The sequence below is a fragment of the Lycium ferocissimum genome, chromosome 7, assembly GCF_029784015.1.
Source record: "Lycium ferocissimum isolate CSIRO_LF1 chromosome 7, AGI_CSIRO_Lferr_CH_V1, whole genome shotgun sequence".
In the NCBI taxonomy this organism is placed as follows: Eukaryota; Viridiplantae; Streptophyta; class Magnoliopsida; order Solanales; family Solanaceae; genus Lycium; species Lycium ferocissimum.
Window position 1 is genome coordinate 51105106 of NC_081348.1, and position 12450 is coordinate 51117555.

Below are 12450 nucleotides of genomic sequence, written 5' to 3' on the forward strand. Positions count from 1 at the left end.
ATCAAAAGGGACAGGAACCAACTGTTGTCTTATTTGCTCATCGTCAAGCAAATTGCCATTATACAAGCCAAAGTCAGATTGTAGCCACCAGATGTTTTCATTAATTATAAGCGTCACTTCTTTCTTTCTCGGTTGTTCAAAATTACTCTCGGTATGATTGTTCGAGTACGAAGCTTATTTTAGTGGCAATCGGCACTAACAACTCCTGGTATCCAAGATAAGTGAAGAGCGACTGGTTATAAATGAATGGTTTAAGTGACTAGATTTCATTTCCTGGGGAGCTCTTGTCAAAAACCTTGCCCACATAGTTTGAGTCTCCCGCTTCAGTGTCAGATTCCACCTCTGTGGTAATGACTTTTGTAAGGCCAGTTTCTCTTGGTTGAACCCCCATTAGAATAGGCAGATAAGGTTCTTCCGACTCATCCACACGTGTATAACTAATTTCATGATTAAACTCGATATGTTGGTAAGATACCTCCAACTCGTCCACACCATCTTCAAGATCCATAGGCTCATCTCCTTCACTTTCATCCCATTGCATATCCGTCACATTAATTCTATATAACCGAAGAATTTGATCGAGCACTTGATATCCGTTATCTTCTAATTTCTCCTCTTCGGGTTTTCCAAATTCTTCAAACAAAATCTCATTAGTGATAAGTTTTTTAGTCTCATTGGACACTCGACGCTCTTGGCCACTATTCATTAAGTCACCTCCATTGTTTGGAAACTCTTGAAAAATATCTGCTGTTCTCTGAGAACATTTATCAAACAGGTGGTCCTCATAATGAGTAGCTTGTTCATTTACTTCATTCTTAATAACATCAGTTACCAGGTCTGGAGGCAAGGTGACACTTTCTTTGGTATCACCCCCAGCCAGATTCTCAACAAAAGGGTGACTAATTTGCTGTAAGTAAGGGACCTCTAATGTTTCTTTAGAAATAGTACAAAAAAAGAAACGAAATTTGGACTTACCCGAATTGTATGTATCCGGTCGTGATACCCGCGACCGTAGTGACATTAAACTTCCACCCGGATAAAGATTATCCCAATATTGACGACATCGACAATTTCGTCACCTGTAATCGAGTTTGTAGTTGTCGAATACAGATTCTCTCATTATGGAATGATATTGATAAGCTGGCCACCAACAATTATGTTTGTGGTAAATTCATAATTGCGACCCGGTATGTACGAGCTGAGCTCTCCATGTGCGTATGCATCAACTGGGTTAATTGAAGCATTATTTGCTCGGTCGGCATAGAACCCGCTCCCTTCCACATCAGTTGCTTGTGGGTTAATGGAGCCTGTATATGCATACAGATCTGATGGAATCTGCTGCTCCCTACTGCTTGTTTGAACGTCATATGGAATTGGTAAACCATGAATATAGACCTCGGGAATGGATGCAGTAGCTAAGCTTCGCGGTGAATGACAATAAAAGTGGTAGAGCATCGCTGCGAAATTGGGGCCGAGAATCGTCGGCTCTAATACCAATTGTTGCGATTCCCAAATGGGAAAAGCCATGAAAATTAACTAAGGAAAATCAAGGGAAAGAAACAGAGAAAAAGAAAGGATAAAATTGATTTCTCATTCAATATGGTTCTTACAAAGCCTTGGTACAGAATATAAAGTAAAGCTAAGGACTACAATAGCAATGTTAGTACCTCAGGGACTAATATGTAAATAAGAAAAATTTCCAATTACCCCATTCACAACACCAAACGAATTCAAATAAAAGCTATACTTACAAACAATAACAATAGTAAATATTTACTTAGACCATGAGGATACTAAGTTCAAATAAACAAGTTATTTCTCATCTTCATCGGAAGGGAGCAAATAAGCAGAACTTGTTGATTTGATATCTGAGGCTTCTAAGTTTCTCCTTCATCTTTGACACCTGCCTCTGCGGATCATCCATCTCATTATTAAGAAAGGCAATTGTATATAAGGCTACTATCTAGGATATAACTCAGTTATCGATGCCTCATTTTGTGAATTATATTCTTGAATAAGAGAAGTCTCTAAGTTAACATCAGATAATGCAGGCCTTGAAGGCACTGGAAGACTTAGAGAGAGGCTACTGAGCATGAGAACAACTGCTGCCATGGTTGGTCTATCAGTCACATTTTCTTGAACACACAATAATGCTATGTGGATGCATCTCACTATGTCGCTTACTAATCCTGAGCTTCCCATCAATATGGGATCTATCAATTTTGAAGTTGTTTCTTCACGCCAGTTCATCCAAGCCTGTAACATTATTATTTAGGAGTTTAACTTCTAAACTAATTTGGAATTGAAAACTTCTAAACTAATTTGGGATTGGTTACTACTTACATAGCTTAGAAGGTTTCCCACAAATTCTCCATTTCTGAAACAAGTGTTTCTCTGGCCACTTAAAATCTCCAGGACTAGCACTCCAAAGCTAAAAACATCTGATTTCACCGAGAATTTCCCGTGCATTGCATACTCTGGTGCCATATACCCACTGCTATGCCAAAACAGGAATCACAAGCCTTTTCTAGCATTCGGCACTACAAGTGTCATATGAACTTGGACGTTTATCGGGTAAAATTTGCCGATGGTCATCCAGCTTTGAATTTCTTACATCAAAGTCAACCAACTTTAAAGTACATCACACAAAATCACGTTTCTAGTTTTTATTACATAAAAGTCGTCCACCACTAAAGTTTATCACACAAAAGTCACTTTCTGTTTTTTGTCACATAAAAGTCATCAAACTTTCACCAAATTAACTAAAAAGTAAAATTCACTTGAATTTTTATACTTTGTACTGGAAATATGACATGACACTCCAAAATAGCTTAAAACATATTAAATGTAATGAATTAATTTTAGAGATCTTTCCCATAATTTCTCTTCATAACACTGGTCTCCCTTGTGGCTTGCAAAATATGTTTACCTGTTTTGTTTGATTTCATTGTAACAATTTGAAGATAAGCTCTTAATTTTGTGTTTGTCATTGCAATCTTCAATACTCACAAAAAGGTGTTTATGAAATTCACTAACAACTGAGTATATTATAGTAAGAGCAAAATAGTCAAATCAATTTACCAAAAAAAATATATATATAGTCAAATCATATTTATTCCAAAAATAATGGTAACGAGTTAAAATTACTTTAAAAAAAAAAATCAAAATGAGGAAATTAAATATAATATCATAAACCCAACGAAGATTAGTGTTGTGAAATAAAACATTGAGGGAGGTTTATAAAATTATCCCAAATGTAATTAATTTATTTTGGAGTGTATCTTAATTCGGTTACAAAATATAAAAATTGTGTGAAATTTACTTTTGAGTTAACTTGGCTAAATTTGAATGACTTTTATCATCATATCATACCACATAAATATACATATACATACACATATTCTAAAAGTGGGAAGCTCCAAAGTTAAAATGTTGAATTATTAAAATGTCCATCAAAAGTTGAACGACCTTTTTAACCTTCAACCAAATACCTACTATAATAATAGTTTTGTACAAAGATGGAATTACACATTTTATAAAATAAAATAAAAAAGGAAAAAAATCCAGCACATTCTAGTAGGTACATTGAAAGGATAATTAATTATTCATAATCTTCTAAAAACTGATATTTCTTCCGTTCCCCATTATGATCCATGTCTCTTTAGGTTCTCATACGTATATCTGCTCCTTAACGTTTCTTTAAATAGCAACTGTACCTAATTGAGTTTGATAGAGAGCACAAACTTTGTCCCTCCCATTCTCAATCCTGCATTAAGATTTTATTTTTCATTTTGCTTCTTATTTCTTCTTGATCATATTTATGTTGTTTAAGATTTTGACCTCTCTATAATGATAAATTGTTAAAATTTTGTTTCAATAGCTTATGAGATGATATTCTTTGTTTCAGGGGAAACCAATTGATCGACGTGGTTCTTCCGTAAACAATTGAATATAATTCTACTTAGAGGTAGGTGACATTTCTTGTTGACTTGATTTTTGTTCTATGGCATAATTTTTTACAACTCTTTTTCTTGAATAATATCCTATATGGGGTTCTGTTTTTTCCTTTTTTTCATTAGGTCGGGTATATTGGATTTCAAATGTGTATTTATATGGTTTATTGGTGCGTAAATCTAATTCAGTATTGAGTACTGAGATAAATCGACATAATCTTACAAAAATTAAAGATATATTTATAAGCTGTGGTATATTGAGCGATTTGACTATTGGTTGCCATTGGCTTTACTACTTTTATCCGAATTCAGATTTTTGGATGGAATTTCATCGAAAGAAAAAAAAGGGAGATACCCATGTTAAAGAAAGAAAGGGAAGAATAAAATCCCACATTTTTTATAACTTGCATATGTTTTGACAGTATATTTTGATAATTTATCTCATGAAATGATAATAACTTTCTTATCTTTTTAGCTGATTATTTTGGTTATTTGATCCATAGTCTATCCTCCTTTTCCCCTTCAAATTTTGTGTTACTCTTCACTCACATGTTGTAATATTATTTATTCTCATGTCTTTTTGTTTGTCAAGTACAATTTTACCTATACAATCCCATAAAATATAAGCTAAATGCTGATTTTTCCTGTTCTAAAAAAAAAGTAATATATTGGTGTTGCATAAAAAATCACATCAATTGAAGTTCGTGTAGAACTGTAATATTGATTTTGGCGTTAAGACAGAACTGATGTTATGAGTAACGTAGCTCATGTTGTTCGAGGATTTCTGTTGAGTACATACGGGGATTAAGTGCGTAACCTATGAGTTTAATTAACTTCGCTGATAAGGGGTACACCCGCAACGCGCGTGCCCAAATATTAGTATAATAAAAGATAGAAAAATGACTTTTGTGTGATAAACTTTAGAGTTGGATGACTTTTATATGATATACTTTAAAGTTAGATAACTTTTGTGTAATAAACTCAAAGCTGGATGACCACCAATGAAATTTCCTCGACATTTATCAAAGAACTCTGATAATACTACAACGTTGAGCTGCAATTTATCAACATATTAGGTAGCTGTTTTCTCTTTTTGATGCATTTTTCTTTTACTTTTGTCTTTTCTCGGTGAGAATATATCTCATAGCAATGGGAGGAGACAGCTCTTAAATCAAAGATTTTGGCTGAGAAAACTGCGAGTTTTGATGAGTTAAGGATATAGTGAGATCACATCTAGCCTTTATGATCAAGACTCAGCTCAGAATTCAAAAAGACAAAGAATAAGAAAAAAGATCTGTTCTAGACCAAATCAAATTGAGCCTATTCATTCCCTGAACTCACTTTTGGCAGAAGTCAACACATTCATTTTCATATGCAGAGATTGCGCCTTAGGTAGTTAGGTGACCAAATTCAAAGTATAATTCCTGAATCAATGACTGTAACAAAATTCATCTTGAAAATTCTAGTAACATTTCAAGGAAGGATTATTTTGTCTCGAGGATTTTACTCTTGCTAAATTGGTTAAAGATGCCTTCCTAGAGGTATAAATAATAACTATCTCTCTAATGAGATTTGTAAAACTTACTAGGTCCCAGCAATTCTGTTTGTGCTGCCATGAGTTTCATCCAAGACAACTAGCCTTGCCGAGCCAAAATCTGAGATTTTAGGATTCATTTCTTCATCAAGTAGAACATTACTAGCTTTGAGATCACGATGAATGATCCTAAGTCTAGAATCCTCATGAAGATAAAGAATTCCCCTAGCAATGCCTCCTATGATTTTGAATCGCTTTTCCCAATCCAATTCCCTGCGTTTAATCAGATCTGCATTCCCATTGGACAAACGAAGTGAAGAATATTACATATTGATGCTCGAGCTCCATTTTTTTAATAAAGATTTTAACTACTATACATTGTCTTTGACAATGTAAAAGAATTAATTTCACTATGTCAACTAAAAGATTTTAAGTTAAGCAATACATACCAAATAAAAAGTGGTCAAGGCTTGCATTGGGTACAAATTCATAGACAAGAAGTCTCTCTGTTCCATCTAGGCAAAATCCAAGTAACCTAACCAAATTCCTATGTTGAAGCCTAGCAACCAACAGGACCTCATTTTTGAATTCTACATCACCTTGTTCTGAATTTGCTGACAATCTTTTCACAGCTATTTCTCTTCCATTTGGAAGTTTACCCTGAAACATATGAGAAAGAATTGAAAAATTGTGTATTAAAAACGAGTTTATAACCAAGTACGTAGTATTCTTGCTCCAACGTCTAAAGTGTTACACAACAAGGACTTAACTTATATACACTGATAGTTCTTTATCCTATTGAAGATAAACCCGTGCAACAATAAGTCTCATCACCTTGTACACAGGTCCAAATCCTCCTTGTCCCAACTTATTGTCATTTGAGAAGTTGTCTGTTGCTACTCTAATTGTAGAAAAATCATATTGCAGGGATTCTGCAGTGCTAATATCATCCACACGCATGCCTTCACCTTAATAGTAATACCAGACAAGAAATTAGTGAAACATGGTCTTGATATTCAATTTAATCATTGTCTGTTAATAAACCACGCTCACTTTGAATTTTGTTCACCGGCTTCCTCTTCCGCCTCTTCATCAAGATGATAGAAATACAAACAATAAAAATAGCAATTGTCACAATAACAATGATGACAGTTCGAGCTGTTTTATGATCCTTCCCTGTTTGAGCCTTTTTATCATCCTTCCCTACAAAAACGCGACAGGTCAGTATAATATCAATTTTTAACTACTCGTCAAGTGAAAAAATGTTATCTTCTCTTTCCCAATTCACTTGTTCCACTTCCCTTTTCCGGTTATTTCAGAAACTAATACATATTAAATATCACAAATACAATATTGATCCTATTATATGATATACACAAGTCAAATTTAGTGGTGCCGGTGTTGAATTATCTGACGTCCATTTGATCTAAAAGCTTAACCAATAAGAGATGACATTATTTTATCCTAATCAATCATGTTTCAACATATCCGTTCACATGTAGGTTTAATTCTTTTTTCATGTGTCAAACGCGTGAATTTTTTTTAAGAGTAGGTGGCGGTGAGATTTGAACCCACGTCCTTTGTCTGCTCTGTTACAATATTAGATAAGTTAAACTTTTATTTACTTAGTTACTCTTCACCAATGTCAGATCAAAATAGGATGACAATCAAAATGGAATAATGTAATTCACCTGGAGGTGGAGCTTCAAACACCATCCCGTTGAAGAAACGATAAGTTTCATAACGGAAATTGCACCCAGACATTATGATTCTGCCACCCTTAGTGCCATTGCAGGTACAATTAACCATCTCTCCATAAGCTTTAGTTAAGCAATCGGAGCATTGCTGAGGAGATAAGTTAGGAATACACTGCACAAGTGCATATATAGTTTGAAAATCTGGACCTGTCACATTTCCGGTAGCATATTTTCGACGTGGATCACCATTTGAAGCAGGGCCTTGTAAACTGTCTAATAATTTAAATAGTGCCTGATTAAATTCCTCCCCTCCAAAGGCATCATAAATACTCGAGTAGTAAAACGGAGCAAAAGTTGACATAGTGCCTGTAATGGATTGATCCGAGTACCATAACAAACATTCTTCATAGCCACCAAAAGCTTCTTTTTGGTTAGGACATGACTGTACAAGATTTTGAGAAACGTTACGGACACAAGTGCGACATACTTGTACCTCCTCATCTCCTCTACATAACACAATAGCACTGACCATATCGTTGTTTTGGCCAATGGAAGCATTGTAGAAACCATATTTATCCATATGTGACGCAAGGGAAGAGAGAAGTGAGTTAAGATTTTTCTTGTATGTACTAATTTCAGTATAGTTGCCACTGACACCACATTGAGTGTATGCTAAACCACCTGGCTGTGCTAGGATGAAACCGTGAAGATAAACATGCCAAATAAGAAAGGCTAGTAATGTGTGAATAGCCATAGCCATGCCTGTTTAAGTATTGATAGAATGGTTGCCTACAAGTGATAGGCAGATTTTGATAGTAATTGGGTGCTGAATATGTAATAGTAGCAGGAGCGGATCTATATAGAAGGATGGGGATGCCACGGCACCCGGATGCCTCGATTGAAACTCTGTATATGTATGTGTATATGTATAAGAAATTCACTGTATAAATATTTTTGCCAGCCGGACTAAATAAAGAGTGAAAAGTGCCACTAGCAAGGGGCATAACCTGCCAACCGAGCGATGCTGGTTCTATCCTTTTGCATGCGGTACTCTTTTTGTCTAATATTCTTTTGCTTGCAGCACGTTCAGCTCTATTCTTTTTTATTTTTTGTCCTTTTTCTTTAATTCTTCTTTACTTCTTATTCTTTATTGTTCCAAAATTAACTATTTTTTGCTTTAATAATTGTTGGCCTTTTTTACTTCCTCTTTTTATGTGTATTAATTTTTATGCATGCCTGTTGCATGTGTATCCTATATCAATGAGTACTACATTTTAAAACGTTACATGAATATTAACAAAGATATATTTAAATAGTAAATTTACAATTTTAAAAGAATGTTTTAAGTTTTAAAATGATGAATATTATTATGATAAGAGTTTTAAAAATTTAGAGGTTACTTTGATCCTTCACCAACATTTATGCTAGCTAAGTGAAGATAAGAAGGTTGAAGCTACAATTCTTGATTCTTCCTGAACTATATATATACATATATATATATATATGCAAGAATAAACAAGGGAAATAGAGTGTAAATATATATACATATATATATGTATACAAGTTCGGATCTTTAACGTGGAAAATCTTTTTCTCTCTCAATGTTTTAGAGAATATGGCCTCTTATTCCCACCAAAAAAAATTCGGGCCGCTTAGGTACCTTTAATTTTAAAATATCTAAAAGATTTTTCTATATAAATCGTAAAAGATAAATGACCCGAACCGTAATCCAAGTTTTAAAAAATCGATCCGTTTACCCTATTTGAACGGCGTGACACTCGGAACCTCCAGATCCTGAGTCCGCCTCTGAATAGTAGCAAGTAATTTGTTCACAAATATAGAAGTGCATTGGCGTACGCAGGATTTTTTGTAAGCGGTGTCGACATTTAAAAAAAATAAACAAATGAATAAATGATATAAAAATGTTATATTAATAAAACTGCTATTCGAAGTGTGTGAATAAAACATAATTCGAGTAAACTATTACAACTCTCCTCAAGTATTCTTCTTTTTAAAGTGTATTCATAATAGCCTCATTAGAGATATTAATAAATACTTCTTTTTCTATATAAGGCACTAAACAACCACTCAATATTTGAGGGGTATTTTTTTGGACCAAATATTTTTTAACCCAAAAAATAACTTTTGGAACCAAATTAACCTTTTTTAAAAAATAAAAAAAAAGAACCAAATTAGCGTGTTTCAAAATCCCGAAATATTAATATTTTATATAAAACTTAAAGGACCAAACTATAACTTTTTAAGTTTGGCCTTTCACGCACGTGAAAGAGGGTACCCTTTTTTTCTTCTTCTTTTTTTAAGCTATCAAAATCACGTTTTTTTCATACTTTGGGCAAAGATTAGTCATGTTTCAAAATCCCGAAATATTAATATTTTATATAAAACTTAATATATTTTTGCGTACAATAACGAATACTCATTTCCATCAAGTATAAAAAAACGTTTGGATTATAACCCCCAAAATTAAGGACGGGTGTAAGAAATATCCAAGTAAGAATATTTTGTTTGCTTGGGCTTTATATTTGATAAATTACCGCTTATTCCGATATATTTAAGGCGTAATTTGGGCGTATCAAAGTTCAATATCACAAGTAACAATAATTCTTACACTTCTTGTAAGAATTAGCTCTTCATAGCTATCCAACCATGTGATTCATAATTAAGAAAACTTCGTCAATGGAATAAAATAAATTAGATGAAGCAAGGGTAAAAAAGAAAATGTGAAAGGTTTGGGAAAAAAAGTCATACAAGTTTTAGAAGGTATGAAATAAAAGATTCAAATTTGAATCATAAGCTAAATATAATCACAGAATACTATTTATCTTTTTCTGAAATATAATTTTTTTTAAGATAAAGTTTTTGGGAAAACAACTTTTTATATATATATTATAAACTATTAAAATTAATTATAACCCCCCAAAATTAAGGACGCATCTTCGGTTAGAATAATAACTTTGCCACCCATTTACAAGAAGGCCATGAATATCTGTCAGTAAATCAAGGTGTCCACTTCTTTCATTTGCACCACTTCTTAGAAAGTTAAATAAATATTACTTTTGTGATTTTTATCACTATTAATTTTATTAAGCATATATATAGTTTGACTATTAGAGTCTTTTTATATAGTCATAGTCATATTAGTCATTAGTGGCATATAAATTTGGTTTGTTTAATAGAAGGGAAAACTTCGTCTTTGATACTTAGAAGCTAACCGTATCCGAACCATTAAACTCTAATATTTTACAATTACATTTGTAAATCGAAATCAATTGTAGTATCCAAATTGAATTATCCGAAATGTTTCAATCGGTTATATATTTCTAATAAAAATTCAAAGTTGAACCAATTTGTGCAAGAAAAGCTAGCATATATATAAAATCTAGGTAAAAGCAATGTGATTAAGCCAAGTGACAAGGTAATAACAAGCCACTTGACAATTTTAAGACAAAGTTAATGAGAATTCGGACAAAGTTAATAAGAATTGTCATACAAGTTTTGAATTGAGAATTGAAATATAAAGATTCAAATTTGAATCATAAGCTAAATATTTAAAAACAGATATTATCAATATTTATATCTATATATTTTTTTAGTTTGAACTGAAATATAATTTTTTTTAAAGATAAAGTTTTTGAATTGAAAGATAATGTTTTTCAAACTTAGATTTATATATATATATTATAAACTATGCTAATCACGTAAAAATTCTCAATGTAGCTATCTAGTGTACATATGTTTGCTTAGAAGGAAAACTTGGAAATTCTTTAGACTGATTAGAGTAATAACTTTGCCACCACATTTACGGTTGCAGGACTTGGTGTATTTTTGTCTCCTCAAATTCTGTCAAGTCTTTGGGGCTAAGAAAAGTCAAGGTTCCACTTCTTTCATGTTGAGAAAATTCTTAGAAACTCTTCTAAGAATTATTGTCCGGATATCGCATTTGCTTTTGTGATTTTATCTTGATTCTGTGTAGATTTTATTTTACTCATGAAGTCACATCCTAATTGTACATTTTGGCACGAACCCTAAGCACAATTCCAGAGTTTTTTTATATAGTTCAATTTACTTTATATATTTCTAATAAATCAAGCTTTATGAAAAATCAATTACAATCTATGATAATCACGTAAAAATTCTCAATGTTGCTATCTAGTGTACATACGTTTAATAGAAGGAAAACTTGGAAAGTCTTTGGACTGATTAGAGGAATAACTTTGCCACCACATTTACGGTTGCAGGACTTGGTGTATTTTTTTTGTCTTCTCAAATTCGTCAAGTCTTTGGGGCTAAGAAAAGTCAAGTTTCCACTTCTTTCATGTTGAGAAAATTCTTAGAAATTCTTCTAAGAATTATTGTCCGGATATCGCATTTGCTTTAGTGATTTTTCTTGAGTCTATGTAGATTTTATTTTACTCATGAAGTCATATCATAATTGTACATTTTGGCACGAACCCTATGCACAATTCCAGAATTTTTTATATAGTTCAATTTACTTTATATGTTTCTAATAAATCAAGCTTTATGAAAACAATAGGCAGCAAATGTCACTTCAATGCTTGCAATTAAACTATTTGGAACAATCTTATATGCAAGAAAAGCTATTTATCTATATATATAAAATAGGAAAGGTACAAGCAACATGGTTAAGCCAAGTGACAAGGTAATAACAAGCCACTTGGCAATTTTAAGACAAAGGTAATGAGAATTAGGACAAAACTAATAAGAATTGTAATACAAGTTTTGAATTGATAATTGAAATATAAAGATTCAAATTTTAATCTAAAGCTAAATATTTAAAAACAGATATTATCAATATTTATATTTATCTATTTTTTTTTTAATTTGAACTGAAATATCATTTTTTTAAAGATAAAGTTTTTGAATTGAAAGATAATGTTTTTCAAATTTAGATTTATATATATATAATTATAAACTATGCTAATCACGTACAAATTCTCAATGTAGCTATCTAGTGTACATATGTTTAGCAGAAGGAAAACTTGGAAAGCCTTTAGACTGATTAGAGTAATAACTTTGCCACCACATTTACGGTTGCAAGACTTGGTATATTTTTTTTGTCTTCTCAAATTTTGTCAAGTCTTTGGGGCTAAGAAAAGTCAAGGTTCCACTTCTTTCACGTTGAGAAAATTCTTAGAAACTCTTCTAAGAATTATTGTCCGGATATCGCATTTGCTTTAGTGATTTTATCTTGAGTCTGTGTAGATTTTATTTTCTCATGAAGTCA

At 32.5% G+C, this 12450-nt stretch overlaps 1 protein-coding gene across 1 annotated transcript; it reads right to left on the bottom strand.

Annotated features, from left to right (window-relative positions):
* Positions 1 to 1885: 1885 nt before the first annotated feature.
* On the bottom strand, positions 1886 to 7938 carry LOC132062956 (cysteine-rich receptor-like protein kinase 44). The gene is made up of 7 exons (XM_059455416.1): positions 7179 to 7938; positions 6541 to 6690; positions 6322 to 6449; positions 5937 to 6147; positions 5539 to 5776; positions 2344 to 2494; positions 1886 to 2256 (listed from the first exon to the last, which is right to left on the bottom strand). Exons 1-7 carry the CDS (start codon positions 7936 to 7938, stop codon positions 1960 to 1962), a joined length of 1935 nt encoding a protein of 644 aa, XP_059311399.1. The 3' UTR covers positions 1886 to 1959.
* Positions 7939 to 12450: the final 4512 nt, after the last annotated feature.

Excerpts from the sequence above, each read along its gene's own strand:
- LOC132062956 (XM_059455416.1), bottom strand. The coding sequence starts at position 7,938 with ATGGCTATTCACACATTACTAGCCTTTCTTATTTGGCATGTTTATCTT. Across the intron at positions 6,450-6,540 it reads GCCGGTGAACAAAATTCAAA|GCATGCGTGTGGATGATATT; the intron begins GTGAGCGTGGTT and ends ATTAAGGTGAAG. Across the intron at positions 5,777-5,936 it reads CCTTGACCACTTTTTATTTG|ATCTGATTAAACGCAGGGAA; the intron begins GTATGTATTGCT and ends ATGGGAATGCAG.